This window comes from Oncorhynchus nerka, linkage group LG28, assembly GCF_034236695.1.
Source record: "Oncorhynchus nerka isolate Pitt River linkage group LG28, Oner_Uvic_2.0, whole genome shotgun sequence".
NCBI classification, from domain to species: domain Eukaryota; kingdom Metazoa; phylum Chordata; class Actinopteri; order Salmoniformes; family Salmonidae; genus Oncorhynchus; species Oncorhynchus nerka.
In genome coordinates this window covers 204120-222205 of record NC_088423.1, presented here as the reverse complement: position 1 = coordinate 222205, position 18086 = coordinate 204120, and the positions used below count along the sequence as shown (strand labels likewise).

At 46.5% G+C, this 18086-nt stretch overlaps 1 protein-coding gene across 2 annotated transcripts; it reads left to right on the top strand.

Moving 5' to 3' along the window:
- The first annotated feature begins 918 nt into the window (after positions 1–918).
- Positions 919–14801, top strand: LOC115118839 (potassium channel subfamily K member 1-like). Of its 2 annotated transcripts, XR_010461647.1 has the most exons (4): positions 919–1700; positions 8758–9153; positions 11671–12606; positions 12644–14801. XR_010461647.1 is itself a non-coding variant. In XM_029647573.2 (3 exons), exons 1-3 carry the CDS (start codon positions 1346–1348, stop codon positions 11940–11942), a joined length of 1023 nt encoding a protein of 340 aa, XP_029503433.1. In that variant the 5' UTR covers positions 919–1345; the 3' UTR covers positions 11943–14801. The 2 variants fall into 2 exon arrangements, 1 of the variants encoding a protein (XP_029503433.1); XM_029647573.2 differs by having other exon boundaries at positions 11671–14801.
- Positions 14802–18086: the final 3285 nt, after the last annotated feature.

The following is an 18086-nucleotide window of genomic DNA, read 5'->3' as shown; positions in this document are numbered from 1 at the left end:
ATAGGCTGTGTTTACACAGGCAGCCCAATTCTGATATTTTTCACTAATTGGTATTTTTGACCAATCAGATCAGCTCTGAAAAAGAAACAATCTGATGTGATTTGTCAAAATACCAATTAGAGGAAAAAAAATATCAGAATTGGGCTGCCTGTGTAAACGCAGCCTTAGATTGTTAAATTACACTGCAGGTCAAAGTGCATAAAACATTACGCAATACAGAATCTGGAAAGAAGCCAATTTGACAACTGGCCTCTTATTCATATTCAAATGCTGTCGATGGGGACAGGGTCTGGAACAGTGACAGGGACGTGGATAGTGCTGAAGATCATTTTTGTTGATTTAAAAAAAAAATAATATATATATATATATACACATTTTTATTACTATTTATCAGGGGTAGCAGCAGCACCCTCAGCACCTCTACTTCCTGCAGCTATTCCACACCTTTACTTAGATTTGTGTGTATTAGGTTGTTGTTAGATATTACTGCACTGTTGGAACTAGAAGTACAAGCATTTCGCCACACTCGCAATAACATCTGCAAACCATGTTTATGTGACCAATAAAATGTTGTTTGATTTATGGGTGAACCTGCAATAAAGCATTTCATTGCACCTTGTACTCCATGTACAGTATATTATATACTGTCTACAGTATGTATATACAGTGTATATGACAAATAAACAAACTTGTCTGGACATACACACACACAAATACACACTGGTAGTCTATTGGAAGAGGGGTGAGACAGGCCACAGCACAGCCTACTAAACTAATAAAGTTGTCCCTCTAATGCATTGCTCTCATGTCTGTCTGTCTCTTTGGTAAGAGTTAACTCACAGTCAACAGTCAAACCCCCCAATGTCACTTTCAGCAATAGGATGTAATCTTAGGAAACGGTGTGGTTTCACTACACCCTTGGCTTTCTCACTGATCGTATGTTACCTTCGTGAACAATGACTACAGACAAAGAGGTGCTATATACTAGCTCTCTACGCCCACGTGTCTGTTTCACCTAGGAGCAGAGAAGAGGGGAACAGACTGACGTAACATAGTCCCGGCATCCTCCGCCGCCACATCATCCTCTTCTCAGCAGCAGAACGACCCTTCTCGGTGAAAGTGAACAGAATATACAGAGGACAGGCAGAGAGGAGACGGAAAAGAAACCAAAACGTATAGAGTAACGATTCTCACATGCTTGCTTTTGGTCGTAGTTGATAAGGACCGAAATAAGCTACATTATATTTTAGCCGACGTTGTTACTATTTTAGCGTCTATAAAATATTCATTGTTTATGTCAAGAGTATAAACTGACACACATTGAGGTTTCAACAACTCTTGGAAAATGCTACAATCTCTAACTAGCAATTCGTGTGTGCGGTTGATACAAAGTCACAAATCGACATGGTATTTTTTGCTTCTAGTCTTGGGATATATTCTTTATCTTATATTCGGAGCTGTTGTCTTTTCATCGGTGGAACTGCCTTATGAAGACCGGCTAAGACAGGAGTTACGAACCATCAAAAAACTGTTCCTCCAGGACCACGAATGTCTGTCGGAAGAACGCCTTGAGGAGTTTTTGGAGAAAGCGCTCGAGGCCAGTAACTATGGAGTGTCCATTCTCAATAACTCATCGGCAAATTGGAACTGGGACTTCACCTCCTCGCTCTTTTTCGCCAGTACTGTATTGTCTACCACAGGTGAGTCCGTCATTGGCCTGTTAAAGTGTACTGCATTTCAGCCATCTAGGGGTGGGCTGGCTGGAGGTGATGCAGTCTGCGCGTCATAGCTCGTTCTACGTTGGCGCAATGACATCGCTCCCAGAAATGAATAGGTGACATTCAGAAATGTGTTGCTCTTAATATATCTATTTTCGGAAAAATAAGGGAGTTGCTTGCTTATGTAGTTACGGATGATGGTTATACAGTTCATTATTGTCATAACCTTCTTGTAACTAGGCACACGACCTGAAAGCAGTTTGCGTTTTGTTGCCTGTGACACTGAAATGTACACTTTCGAGACACTGTACACCCAAGTAACACCTGGCTATGTTATCTGAACTCAGCTCAGTGATGACAATACATATATGCCCCCAATGCAGCCATTGCACACAACAAAGGCCTACTATATAGGCCTACCCCCCAAAATAGATGTCTGCATAGCTGTGCTTCAGCAACCCCTGACACATCAGAATAATAAAGAAAAAATCAATTTTAAAAAGTACGATATTTTTTTTCATCAAAAGTAGCGCACGGTGCCTTTACTAGTCCTATATTAGCGGACCAATATAGGCGCTTGTAGCGCAGGCCAAAAACAATTCTGCTCCGCCACACCCTCCCCCCTGATCTCATGACCTGGTCAGGTAAAACTCTGGGTCCTATTTGTAGGCCATGACAGAACATGATTATGATTTCCTTTTCATCTGTGCTATAGGGCTGGGGGTTTCTTGCCGGGTCATGTGAATTGGAAACCCTTTCAAACGACCACAAACCTTGTTATTATTCATTCTGAATCTGATATCATAAGAGCCAGAGACAACAACTTAAATGGACAACATACTCTGTAGTATAGTTAAGCTGCAGCTGGCCTAGAACAGAGCAGCTCGTCTTGCTGTTCATTGTAATCAGATGGCTAATATTAATCAAATGCATGCCAGTCTTAAATAGACCACAGAACTGATCATCTTTAAATAGACCACATAACTGGTGATCTTAAATAGACCACAGAACTGATCATCTTTAAATAGACCACATAACTGGTGATCTTAAACAGACCACATAACTGGTGATCTTAAACAGACCACATAACTGGTCATCTTAAACGGACCACAGAACTGGTCATCTTAAACAGACCACATAACTGGTGATCTTAAACAGACCACATAACTGGTCATCTTAAACGGACCACAGAACTGGTCATCACTGGTCATCTTAAACGGACCACAGAACTGGTCATCTTAAACGGACCACACGTAAGTAGACTGTGAATACAATTGGTGTAATATCTGCTGATGTCACCACACTGGGGCTCCCCTTCTAAACAGGCATTGCTTCATTTTACTGCAGGGTTTGATTCCTAACATAACTCTCTATCCATTTTGACTTAATGAAGATATTGAAAATCATGGTAGCCCTACTCTGACATGAACTAGCCTAGTTTTCCATGATTGTATTGGAGGGCCATGGCATTTTGAATACTCATGATAGGAACACTTCAACCAAAACATGCTACATGCTCTTTTCTTTAAAGGGGCAATCTAGAGGTAGAACAATACCAAAACGGGCACCACACTACTGTTTTGGTAAAAAGCTAAGAGATGTGGCTGGAGAAATGTAACCACTCTCAACTTCATAGACAGAGGTATGGATAGAAGGACTGGTCATCCATCAAATCAAATGTAAAGTTTTAACCATGTTTTGAGGCTATATAGTGTTTGTTTACATTTACATTGTTACAAGTAATTGGATTAAAACACGTTTTTATTTGGGGTTCTGAAGAATCAATGGGTAACACTTGAGTAAATGAGGGATACTAATTATAGTGAAAGCAGGTGCTTCCACGCAGGTGTGATTCTTGAGTTAATTAAGCAATTAATATTCCATCATGCTTAGGGTCATGTATAAAAATTCCCAGTTGCCCATTATTTAGACTACAATGGCTAGAAGAAGAGATTCAGTGACTTTGAAAAAGGGGTCTCAAAGGAGCATAGAGGGTTTAAAGGGTGTGTGTATGTCTCAGCCGCCAGATTGAACACAAACTGAACACAAGTGATGGAATTTATTGTGGACAATGGTGTCACATCCCTCCCATTGAGTTCCAGACACTTGTAGAATCTATGCCAAGGCACATTGAAGCTGTTCTGGCTCATTTTGACCCAACACCCTATTAAGACTCTTTATGTTGGTGTTTCCTTTATTTTGGCAGTTACCTGTATCATTCATTTAGGTCCAAAAATGGATGTAGCAACTACAGATTTCCCCTTTAATGTCACCTTCTGGTGTGAGTGCCATGAGCTACAGAACAGAGTTCCCAACCCTCTAGATCGTGTTGTTTTGTCTAAATCACATATGATGGTTTGCTGTTGCTACCTGCTATTAATGTGTTCAGCTGTGCAATAGACTACTGTCATCACTACTACTGCCTTGTAATGTGGTTCAGCTGGGCAGTAGACTACTGTCATCACTACTACTGCCTTGTAATGTGGTTCAGCTGGGCAGTAGACTACTGTCATCACTACTACTGCCTTGTAATGTGGTTCAGCTGGGCAGTAGATTACTGTCATCACTACTACTGCCTTGTAATGTGGTTCAGCTGGGCAGTAGACTACTGTCATCACTACTACTGCCTTGTAAATGTGGTTCAGCTGGGCAGTAGACTACTGTCATCACTACTACTGCCTTGTAATGTGGTTCAGCTGGGCAGTAGACTACTGTCATCACTACTACTGCCTAACTGCCAGCTGGGCAGTAGACTACTGTCATCACTACTACTGCCTTGTAATGTGGTTCAGCTGGGCAGTAGATTACTGTCATCACTACTACTGCCTTGTAATGTGGTTCAGCTGGGCAATAGACTACTGTCATCACTACTACTGCCATGTAATGTGGTTCAGCTGGGCAGTAGATTACTGTCATCACTACTACTGCCTTGTAATGTGGTTCAGCTGGACAGTAGACTACTGTCATTACTACTACTGCCTTGTAGCTTCGCTCCACAGGTAGTATCACATTTTCATTTCATTTCATTACAGTACAACGGCTTGATTTGTTTGATCGTAGCTAGCTACATAGCCGTCTTTGTATCAAAGATAATTGTGTAGTCTAGAGCGATTTCCTAGGTTAGCTAGCCAGCTATTGTCGTTCTTTTAACGCAACGTAACGTAATCAACACTGCTAGCTAGCCCCGAATAGCAGCACAGTAGAAACTATTACACTCAACGGAACGACTTGATTAGTGTAGTGTCAACAACGCAGCCACTGCCAGCTAGCCTACATAGTCAACAACGCAGCCTCTGCCAGCTAGCCTACTTCAGCAGTACTGTATCATTTTAATCATTTTAGTCAATAAGATTCTTGCTACGTAAGCTTAACTTTCTGAACACTCGAGACGTGTAGTCCACTTGTCATTCCAATCTCCTTTGCATTAGCGTAGCCTCTTGTGTAGCCTGTCAACTATGTGTCTGTCTATCCCTGTTCTCTCCTCTCTGCACAGACCATACAAACGCTCCACACCGCGTGGCCGCGGCCACCCTAATCTGGTGGTCCCAGCGCACACGACCCACGTGGAGTTCCAGGTCTCCGGTAGCCTCTGGAACTGCCGATCTGCGGCCAACAAGGCAGAGTTCATCTCAGCCTATGCCTCCCTCCAGTCCCTCGACTTCTTGGCACTGACGGAAACATGGATGACCACAGACAACACTGCTACTCCTACTGCTCTCTCTTCGTCTGCCCACGTGTTCTCGCACACCCCGAGAGCTTCTGGTCAGCGGGGTGGTGGCACCGGGATCCTCATCTCTCCCAAGTGGTCATTCTCTCTTTCTCCCCTTACCCATCTGTCTATCGCCTCCTTTGAATTCCATGCTGTCACAGTTACCAGCCCTTTCAAGCTTAACATCCTTATCATTTATCGCCCTCCAGGTTCCCTCGGAGAGTTCATCAATGAGCTTGATGCCTTGATAAGCTCCTTTCCTGAGGACGGCTCACCTCTCACAGTTCTGGGCGACTTTAACCTCCCACGTCTACCTTTGACTCATTCCTCTCTGCCTCCTTCTTTCCACTCCTCTCCTCTTTTGACCTCACCCTCTCACCTTCCCCCTACTCACAAGGCAGGAAATACGCTCGACCTCATCTTTACTAGATGCTGTTCTTCCACTAACCTCATTGCAACTCCCCTCCAAGTCTCCGACCACTACCTTGTATCCTTTTCCCTCTCGCTCTCATCCAACACTTCCCACACTGCCCTACTCGGATGGTATCGCGCCGTCCCAACCTTCGCTCTCTCTCCCCCGCTACTCTCTCCTCTTCCATCCTATCATCTCTTCCCTCTGCTCAAACCTTCTCCAACCTATCTCCTGATTCTGCCTCCTCAACCCTCCTCTCCTCCCTTTCTGCATCCTTTGACTCTCTATGTCCCCTATCCTCCAGGCCGGCTCGGTCCTCCCCTCCCGCTCCGTGGCTCAACGACTCATTGCGAGCTCACAGAACAGGGCTCCGGGCAGCCGAGCGGAAATGGAGGAAAACTCGCCTCCCTGCGGACCTGGCATCCTTTCACTCCCTCCTCTCTACCTTTTCCTCTTCTCTCTCTGCTGCTAAAGCCACTTTCTACCACTCTAAATTCCAAGCATCTGCCTCTAACCCTAGGAAGCTCTTTGCCACCTTCTCCTCCCTCCTGAATCCTCCTCCCCCTCCCCCTCCTCCCTCTCTGCAGATGACTTCGTCAACCATTTTGAAAAGAAGGTCGACGACATCCGATCCTCGTTTGCTAAGTCAAACGACACCGCTGGTTCTGCTCACACTGCCCTACCCTGTGCTCTGACCTCTTTCTCCCCTCTCTCTCCAGATGAAATCTCGCGTCTTGTGACGGCCGGCCGCCCAACAACCTGCCCGCTTGACCCTATCCCCTCCTCTCTTCTCCAGACCATTTCCGGAGACCTTCTCCCTTACCTCACCTTGCTCATCAACTCATCCCTGACCGCTGGCTACGTCCCTTCCGTCTTCAAGAGAGCGAGAGTTGCACCCCTTCTGAAAAAACCTACACTCGATCCCTCCGATGTCAACAACTACAGACCAGTATCCCTTCTTTCTTTTCTCTCCAAAACTCTTGAACGTGCCGTCCTTGGCCAGCTCTCCCGCTATCTCTTTCAGAATGACCTTCTTGATCCAAATCAGTCAGGTTTCAAGACTAGTCATTCAACTGAGACTGCTCTTCTCTGTATCACGGAGGCGCTCCGCACTGCTAAAGCTAACTCTCTCTCCTCTGCTCTCATCCTTCTAGACCTATCGGCTGCCTTCGATACTGTGAACCATCAGATCCTCCTCTCCACCCTCTCCGAGTTGGGCATCTCCGGCGCGGCCCACGCTTGGATTGCGTCCTACCTGACAGGTCGCTCCTACCACGTGGCGTGGCGAGAATCCGTCTCCACACCACGTGCTCTCACCACTGGTGTCCCCCATGGCTCTGTTCTAGGCCCTCTCCTATTCTCGCTATACACCAAGTCACTTGGCTCTGTCATAACCTCACATGGTCTCTCCTATCATTGCTATGCAGACGACACACAATTAATCTTCTCCTTTCCCCCTTCTGATGACCAGGTGGCGAATCGCATCTCTGCATGTCTGGCAGACATATCAGTGTGGATGACGGATCACCACCTCAAGCTGAACCTCGGCAAGACGGAGCTGCTCTTCCTCCCGGGGAAGGACTGCCCGTTCCATGATCTCGCCATCACGGTTGACAACTCCATTGTGTCCTCCTCCCAGAGCGCTAAGAACCTTGGCGTGATCCTGGACAACACCCTGTCGTTCTCAACTAACATCAAGGCGGTGGCCCGTTCCTGTAGGTTCATGCTCTACAACATCCGCAGAGTACGACCCTGCCTCACACAGGAAGCGGCGCAGGTCCTAATACAGGCACTTGTCATCTCCTGTCTGGATTACTGCAACTCGCTGTTGGCTGGGCCCTGCCTGTGCCATTAAACCCCTACAACTCATCCAGAACGCCGCAGCCCGTCTGGTGTTCAACCTTCCCAAGTTCTCTCACGTCACCCCGCTCCTCCGCTCCCTCCACTGGCTTCCAGTTGAAGCTCGCATCCGCTACAAGACCATGGTGCTTGCCTACGGAGCTGTGAGGGGAACGGCACCTCAGTACCTCCAGGCTCTGATCAGGCCCTACACCCAAACAAGGGCACTGCGTTCATCCACCTCTGGCCTGCTCGCCTCCCTACCACTGAGGAAGTACAGTTCCCGCTCAGCCCAGTCAAAACTGTTCGCTGCTCTGGCCCCCCAATGGTGGAACAAACTCCCTCACGACGCCAGGACAGCGGAGTCAATCACCACCTTCCGGAGACACCTGAAACCCCACCTCTTTAAGGAATACCTAGGATAGGATAAAGTAATCCCCCCTTAAAAGATTTAGATGCACTACTGTTCCACTGGATGTCATAAGGTGAATGCACCAATTTGTATGTCGCTCTGGATAAGAGCGTCTGCTAAATGACTTAAATGTATGTAATGTAAATGTAATGTGGTTCAGCTGGGCAGTAGACTACTGTCATCACTACTACTGCCTTGTAATGTGGTTCAGCTGGGCAATAGACTACTGTCATCACTACTACTACCTAGTAATGTGGTTCAGTTGGACAGTAGACTACTGTCATCACTACTACTACCTAGTAATGTGGTTCAGCTGGACAGTAGACTACTGTCATCACTACTACTGCCTAGTAATGTGGTTCAGCTGGACAGTAGATTACTGTCATCACTACTACTGCCTTGTAATGTGGTTCAGCTGGACAGTAGACTACTGTCATCACTACTACTGCCTAGTAATGTGGTTCAGCTGGACAGTAGACTACTGTCATCACTACTACTACCTTGAACGTGTAGATGAAAAAAGTGATGCAAATATTTGGGAAGTAGGTAACACTTTGTATTAAGGTTGGTCTTAACTAATATCAATATTGTATTAACATGTTGTTAGATAATGCTGTACTTTAACATGGATCATAATGAATTAAACACTGCTTTGTGTTTCCTCCAGGATACGGTCACACCGCTCCGCTCTCCGACGGGGGAAAAGCTTTTTGTATCGTCTACTCTGTGCTCGGCATCCCCTTCACCCTCCTCTTCCTCACCGCCGTGGTCCAACGCATCATGATCTTCAGCACACGCCGGCCCGTCATGTATGTGTCCACCCGCTGGGGCCTGTCCAAACCTTTGGTAGCCATGGTCCACGCCACGCTCCTCGCCATCCTGGCTGCTTCCTGTTTCTTCCTCATCCCGGCGGCCATCTTCTCCTCCCTAGAGGAGAACTGGAACTTCCTGGAGAGTTTCTACTTCTGTTTTATATCTCTCAGTACCATCGGACTGGGAGATTACGTACCAGGAGAGTCCTTCAACCAGAGGTTCAGACAGATCTATAAAGTGGGCATCACTGGTAAGTGTTCACATTCGTTTGCTTGAATGTCTTTCAGCCCACAATAGGTGCTGGTCTTCCAAGAGTCCATGAGAGATTGATAAATGATCCAGAACTGGGGTGATGAATGATCTAGAACTGGGGTGGTGAATGATCCAGAACTGGGGTGGTGAATGATCCAGAACTGGGGTGATGAATGATCCAGAACTGGGGTGATGAATGATCCAGAACTGGGGTGATGAATGATCCAGAACTGGGGTGATGAATGATCCAGAACTGGGGTGATGCATGATCCAGAACTGGGGTGATGCATGATCTAGAACTGGGGTGATGAATGATCCAGAACTGGGGTGATGAATGATCCAGAACTGGGGTGATGAATGATCTAGAACTGGGGTGATGAATGATCTAGAACTGGGGTGATGAATGATCTAGAACTGGGGTGATGAATGATCTAGAACTGGGGTGATGAATGATCCAGAACTGGGTTGATGAATGATCCAGAACTGGGTTGTCCAAATTAAAGTGAACTTAAATAACCATATAAATAGAGATATAGCATCATCCAACAGCTTGAGGCTCAGCATTGGACAGGTTTGTCTTGAGGATCTGGATGCTATTGGACAGGTTTGTCTTGAGGCTCTGGATGCTATTGGACAGGTTTGTCTTGAGGCTCTGGATGCTATTGGACAGGTTTGTCTTGAGGCTCTGGATGCTATTGGACAGGTATCAAATCAAATGTATTTATATAGCCCTTCTTACATCAGATGATATCTCAAAGTGCTGTACAGAAACCCAGCCTAAAACCCCAAACAGCAAGCAATGCAGGTGTAGAAGCACAGTGGCTAGGAAAAACTCCCTAGAAACCTAGGAAGAAACGTAGAGAGGAACCAGTCTATGAGGGGTGGCCAGTCCTCTTCTGGCTGTGCCGGGTGGAGATTATAACAGAACATGGCCAAGATGTTCAAATGTTCATAAATGACCAGCATGGTCAAATAATAATAATCACAGTGGTTGTCAAGGGTACAACAGGTCAGCACCTCAGGAGTAAATGTCAGTTGGCTTTTCATAGCCGATCATTGAGAGTATCTCTACCGCTCCTGCTGTCTCTAGAGAGTTGAAAACAGCAGGTCTGGGACAGGTAGCACGTCTGGTGAACAGGTCAGGGTTCCATAGCCGCAGGCAGAACAGTTGAACCTGGAGCAGCCGCATGGCCAGGTGGACTGGAGACAGCAAGGAGTCATCATGCCAGGTGGTCCTGAGGCATGGTCCTAGGTCTCAGGTCCTCAGAGAAAGAGAGAATTAGAGAGAGCATACTTAAATTCACACAGGACACCGGATAAGACGAGAAATACTCCAGATATAACAGACTGACCCTAGCCCCCCGACACATAAACTACTGCAGCATAAATACTGGAGGCTGAGACAGGACGGGTCAGGAGACACTGTGGCCCCATCCGATGATACCCCCGGACAGGGCGAAACAGGCAGGATGTAACCCCACCCACTTTGCCAAAGCACAGCCCCCACACCACTAGGGATATCTTCAACCACCAATTTACCATCCTTAGACAAGGCCGAGTATAGCCCACAAAGATCTCCGCCACAGCACAACCCAAGGGGGGACGCCAACCCAGACAGGACGACCACGTCAGTGACTCAACCCACTCAAGTGACGCACCCCTGCTAGGGACGGCATGGAAGCGCACCAGTAAGCCAGTGATTAGGCCCCTGTAATAGGGTAAGAGACAGATAATCCCAATGGAGAGGTTTGTCTTGAGACTCTAGATGCTATTGGACAGGTTTGTCTTGAGGCTCAAGATGCTTTTGGACAAGTTTGTCTTGAGGCTCTAGATGCTATTGGACAGACTCATCTGGCTCTTTAGAAGCCAAAAACCAGAAGCCTTTTGCTGTGAAAGAGAAGACAGCTACTGGCTAAGAAGAGAGAAAAAGGCTGATTTTGAACTTAGTAGGGGGTCCTGTATATTTGATTTGGATTGCCCTCAGCACTTCTGGCATGTTTGTGAAGTTTGGCTGACTCTGAGACAAGAGAATCTTCCCATATCTTTCTTGAACATCCCCTCTTCCTTCATCAATACACAGAAAGGCTTGGCATCATTGTAGACATCTAAATTAATGTAGACTGCTACTGCTATTCAGAGACTTTAGTTGATCTAAATTCTAGTTCAAAAATGATTGACCATAGTAATGATCATGATAATAATGAGCTCATCTATTATTGGGAAAACCAACACCAAAACCTTTTACTGATTACACACTGCTTGCTGGGCTCATCAGTGCCCTTTCCCTCCCCCTAGTGGTTAGATAGAAAACAAACAATGTTGTGAGGTTGTGATTGCCATGCTATGAACTGAGTCAGCTGAGGGTTTCAATGAGCCAGTGATGAGTTGGAAAAGAGGAGCGCTGCAGATAGCCTATTCACTATTTATATCATACTATGCATGTGAGGATATGAACCATGGAGGGAGAGTGATCAAATGACAATATTAATGGATTCTTCTCTCTCTCTCTCTCCAGTCTACCTCCTCCTGGGCTTGGTCATGATGCTGGTGGTCCTGGAGACGTTCTGTGAGCTGCAGCAGCTGAAGACCCTGAGGAAGATGTTCTATCTGAAGAAGGAGAAACCACAGGACCGTCTGGCTATACTGGAGCACGACCATCTGGCCTTCACCGCCGTGTCCCACCGGAACAACTCCACCTCGCTCAGGGAGGACAACACCAAGAACCTGCCCTTCGTTAGTGTCCCCGAGCTGGCCTCGCCCGGTGGGGACGACCCCATGATCGGCTAGAAAGGGGGTGGGGATAGTTAAAATGTTGGGGTGAAACTAGGGAAGGCCAAGGAGAGTAGAAGTGTAGTGAGGGGGGAGGGATGGTGAAACTAAGGTTGCAATCCAATTCTCTATCCTTCTTCTGAAGTGTGCACTTGACCACTGCATTTGTCACTATACCCTGATGAAGACAGCTAGTCTGTCGAAGCGTTGGTTATTAGGATATTAAATGATTGCATCTGAGCCCCTGGGTGTGCAGCTCTCCTTTTCTTTTTCAAGTGTTCTACTCTGCTAGCTAGCACCTCGCCTAAACAGATGTTCTACTCCGCTAGCCAGCACCTCGCCTAAACACGTGTTCTACTCCGCTAGCCAGCACCTCCCCTAAACACGTGTTCTACTCTGCTAGCTAGCATCTCGCCTAAAAAGGTGTTCTACTCCGCTAGCCAGCACCTCGCCTAAACACGTGTTCTACTCCGCTAGCCAGCACCTCCCCTAAACAGGTGTTCTACTCCGCTAGCCAGCACCTCGCCTAAACAGGTGTTCTACTCCGCTAGCCAGCACCTCGCCTAAACACGTGTTCTACTCCGCTAGCCAGCACCTCCCCTAAACACGTGTTCTACTCCGCTAGCTAGCACCAAGCCTAAACAGGTGTTCTACTCCGCTAGCCAGCACCTCGCCTAAACACGTGTTCTACTCCGCTAGCTAGCACCTCCCCTAAACAGGTGTTCTACTCCGCTAGCCAGCACCTCGCCTAAACACGTGTTCTACTCCGCTAGCCAGCACCTCGCCTAAACACGTGTTCTACTCCGCTAGCCAGCACCTCGTCTAAACACGTGTTCTACTCCGCTAGCCAGCACCTCGCCTAAACACGTGTTCTACTCCGCTAGCCAGCACCTCGCCTAAACACGTGTTCTACTCCGCTAGCCAGCACCTCGCCTAAACACGTGTTCTACTCCGCTAGCCAGCACCTCGCCTAAACACGTGTTCTACTCCGCTAGCCAGCACCTCGCCTAAACACGTGTTCTACTCCGCTAGCCAGCACCTCGCCTAAACACGTGTTCTACTCCGCTAGCCAGCACCTCGCCTAAACACGTGTTCTACTCCGCTAGCCAGCACCTCGCCTAAACACGTGTGCGTTTCTTTCGCCTCTTGATCACTGCCTACCATCAATTCTCTCCAGGTGAAACTCTCTGTAACATTAGCTGAAAATCTCTCGGCGAAACTCTCCCCAATCGATGCTTACACCAATTCAATGCTTTTCGATAAGAAGGGTAGAGAATCGGGATGCAGCCTATGAAGGAAGGGAACGGTGATACCGGGGTCTCATAGGAGAGTAGAAGCGTATTTCAGAGAACTTCAGAACTTAAGCTTCAGCAAAAGGATACATTTTAAAAACAAAAGCTTGACTTCAAACAACTGTTAGTAATATTGAATACGATAGTATTTTAGCCCTTTATCGTCCACGGGAACTTAACTATCCCTCTTAATGACACACAACATGTAGCCTTCATATGTCTAGTTGATGTGTACGCTGATAAGGGAAATGTCTGCCTTACTATTGGAGCTTCGTTCATTGTCAGGATCCTTGTTCAGAACAGCCTTGCTATCTATCTACTGTTCTTATATAGACTATATCCATATCTATCATGTGTTTATGAACACGCTTATAGTGAGTTATGATGCAGTTATAAACACATAGATAGGGGCTTCGTAGAAAGTTGATAGAAAGTCCTAACTTGACAATGGCACAGTTGGGAACATTTAATTGGACATCCACCTGGGAAAATGGAAGCTAATATCACGTTATACTGTTAGTCTGTACACATAGTACTGGATGTAGTTCTAAGGTATATTTTACAGGAGTGAACTGAAACGCATGTATTCAGGTTAACTGGATCAGGTATACAACAGTAGCACATTTCATCATAGTGAAATGCCCTGAATATGAATTACAGTAAGATGTTTATTTGATGCTAGTTTAAAGTACCAGTTGTGATGTTATGTTGAGGTAGTTAAATGTCTCTTGACTAGTGCTGTACTGTCTGTATTTCTCATGTTATTTAGTCTGAAAGAAATGGACTTACTGTGTCTAATGTGTGGCATATTGTATGTTAAAGGGACAGTTAAAAAAGGAACATGAACAAAGCAGGTCTGAATCATGGTTCACTGCCAGAAGAAATGATGCTGTATAGAACCATGAAAGGTTCAGTGACTCGTCTCATAAAGCACCTTATTTTTAGCAGTGTATTATCATCAATCATATGACCACAGCAGGTTTCTGAACACCTTATGTGAACCACTCAGAAATGGGAAATGACCGGGTTGAACATTTTGGACCAAAAATGATTGGTTCTGGAAAGTACAAAAGTTATGTCCTGAACTTCAGATTTAAGTGAGAGGACAAAGAAGAACTGAATTTAGAAGAAGCGATGTTGTTGTTAGAAGACTTGCAGTGTGTGTACAGATATAGGATCTTAATTTGACCAGTAATTGTCACAGCAAAATAATCCTGCAGGAACAGGATTTGAACATGTAGTCCATAATGTTGCTTGATTAGTGGTTAGGCTGGCCAAAAGTAGGCTACATGAAAAGTGCAATACTGTTAATATAACTGTGTTAGTGCAGGCTTTTAGTGAATGTATGTAAATCACAAAGCTCATCTGCAACAAAGAGTGATCAAATTAAGAGCCTACAAGAAAAGTCAGATTATTTGATACTGCAAATCACTATTTAAAACCATGATTATAAACTAGCTTTGAACTATTTTAGAAAGAGCTTAGTATTTCTGGGGGATGTTAAAAGGAGTGTTTACAAATGTGTGTTTGTAATTTATGCAGATGATGATTCTAATAAAGGTACTCCGTGAGAGACTCAGAGGAACTTGACTATAGAAAACACTGATTGACAGCAGGCAGACAGGACTGCTTTACAGTACAATGCAGTAGAAACATTTCCCTGGACAACTCTTTAACTGATTTGTAATAGCTACATTATAATGAATTAACTGACATATATTGCCCAAATTAAGATCTACAAAAATGAACTAAATTAAGATTTAAGTTAAGATGTACAGAAGGGAATATTCATTTATTTGCTTGTACGTATTTGTCATGATGTCATCCTGTATTTGAAACATATTTGTTTGAAGCATACATGTGAGTACAAGCTGACTTGTGGACATCCTGGTATTATTATTGTGGACATACTGGTATTATTATTGTGGACATCCTGGTATTATTATTGTGGACATCCTGGTATTATTATTGTGGACATCCTGGTATTATTATTGTGGACATCCCGGTATTATTATTGTGGACATACTGCTATTATCATTGTTGACATCCTGGTATTATTATTGTGGACATTGTCACGCCCTGACCTTAGTATTCTTTGTTTTCTTTATTATTTTGGTTCAGGGTGTGACAAGGGTGATGTATGTGTTTTTGTACTGTCTAGGGGTTTTGTATGTTTATGGGGTTGTGTACTATCTAGGTGTTATATATGTCTATGGTTGCCTAGATTGGTTCTCAATCAAAGGCAGCTGTTTATCGTTGTCTCTGATTGGGAACCATATTTAGGCAGCCATATTCTTTGGGTAATTCGTGGGTTATTGTCTATGTGTTAGTTGCCTGTGTCTGCACTTATCATATATAGCTTCACAGTCGTCTTGTTGTTTTGTAAGTTTGTTTAAGTGTTCTTCGTCTTATTAAAGAAGATGTGTTCATCTCACGCTGCGCCTTGGTCTCCTCCATGCAACGACCGTGACAGAAGAACCCACCAAACAAGGACCAAGCAGCGTGTTGAGGAACAGCGCTTTGTGGAAGAATGGACCCGGGAGAAGGATGAGTGGGTAACAACCTGGGAGGAGATGGAGAGGTGGTCGATCGATCCAGGGAGAGTGCCAGAGCCCGCTTGGGATTATATGGAACAGTGCGAGGAGGGATACAGGAGAATGGAGGAATGGCGATGATATTTGAACATTTTACCTTTATTTAACAAGGCAAGTCAGTTAAGAACAAATTCTTATTTTCAATGACCGCTTAGGAACAATGGGTTAACTGCCTGTTCAGGGGCAGAACGACAGATTTGTACCTTGTCAGCTCAGGGATTTGAACTTGCAACCTTCCGGTTACTAGTCCAACGCTCTTAACAACTAGGCTACCCTGCCTAGTAAGGGTATACGGCTAGCACGGAGGCAGCCCCAATAAAAAAAAAATTGGGGGCACACGAGGAGATTGGCTAAGTCAGGTAGGAGACCTGAGCCAACTCCTCGTGCTTCCCGCCGGGAGCGTGTTACTCGTCAGGCACCGTGTTATGCAGTGAAATGCACAGTGTCTCCAGTGCGCATTTCTGAATGGGCATCCAGCCAGGAAGGAGAGTGCCGGCTCAGCGCTCCTGCCTATAGTGCGCCTCGGCAGTCCAGTACGCCCTGTTCCTCCTCCCCGCACTCGCCCTGAGGTGCGTGTACCCAGCCCGGCACCACCATTGCCGGCACCACGCACCAGGCCTACAGTGCGCCTTGCCAGTCCAGAGCGTCCGGCGACAGTACCCAGTCCAGAGCGTCCGGCTACAGAACCCATCCAGAGCGTCCGGCTACAGAACCCAGTCCAGAGCGTCCGGCTACAGAACCCAGCCCAGAGCGTCCGGCGACAGTACCCAGTCCAGAGCGTCCGGCGACAGTACCCAGTCCAGAGCGTCCGGCGACAGTACCCAGTCCAGAGCGTCCGGCGACAGAACCCAGTCCAGAGCGTCCGGCGACAGAACCCAGTCCAGAGCGTCCGGCGACAGTACCCAGTCCAGAGCGTCCGGCGACAGTACCCAGTCCAGAGCGTCCGGCGACAGTACCCAGTCCAGAGCGTCCGGCGACAGAACCCAGTCCAGAGCATCCGGCGACAGAACCCAGTCCAGAGCGTCCGGCGACAGTACCCAGTCCAGAGCGTCCGGCTATAGAACCCAGTCCAGAGCGTCCGGCTATAGAACCCAGTCCAGAGCGTCCGGCGACAGTACCCAGTCCAGAGCGTCCGGCGATAGTCTACAGACCGGAACCTCCTACGACGGGTCGCAGAACGGATCCGCCAGGGTCTCCCTCCAGTCCGGGTCCGCCAGAGTCTCCCTCCAGTCCGGGTCCGCCAGAGTCTCCCTCCAGTCCGGGTCCGCCAGAGTCTCCGTCCAGTCCGGGTCCGCCAGAGTCTCCGTCCAGTCCGGGTCCGCCAGAGTCTCCGTCCAGTCCGGGTCCGCCAGAGTCTCCGTCCAGTCCGGGTCCGCCAGAGTCTCCGTCCAGTCCGGGTCCGCCAGAGTCTCCGTCCAGTCCGGGTCCGCCAGAGTCTCCGTCCAGTCCGGGTACGCCAGAGTCTCCCTCCAGACTCACGCTGCGCCTTGGTCTCCTCCATACAACGAACGTGACAGACATACTGGTATTATTATTGTGGACATACTGGTATTATTATAACTAACACAGACTATACATGTATCAACACAACTCAATCATACTATACATTTTTCATTTGGGACTGACTTCTTAGACCACAAGAACCCATCTAATTGTATTGGAGATGGTAGGGTGATGGTCTTATAGTAACTGTAACAGTCCTGGTGTTACTGTAGGGTGATGGTCTTATAGTAACTGTAACAGTCCTGGTCAGTGTTACTGTAGGGTGATGGTCTTATAGTAACTGTAACAGTCCTGGTCAGTGTTACTGTAGGGTGATGGTCTTATAGTAACTAACAGTCCTGGTCAGTGTTACTGCAGGGTGTTGGTCTTATAGTAACTGTAACAGTCCTGGTGTTACTGTAGGGTGATGGTCTTATAGTAACTGTAACAGTCCTGGTCAGTGTTACTGTAGGGTGTTGGTCTTATAGTAACTGTAACAGTCCTGGTCAGTGTTACTGTAGGGTGATGGTCTTATAGTAACTGTAACAGTCCTGGTCAGTGTTACTGTAGGGTGATGGTCTTATAGTAACTGTAACAGTCCTGGTCAGTGTTACTGTATGGTGATGGTCTTATAGTAACTGTAACAGTCCTGGTCAGTGTTACTGTAGGGTGTTGGTCTTATAGTAACTGTAACAGTCCTGGTGTTACTGTAGGGTGATGGTCTTATAGTAACTGTAACAGTCCTGGTGTTACTGTAGGGTGATGGTCTTATAGTAACTGTAACAGTCCTGGTC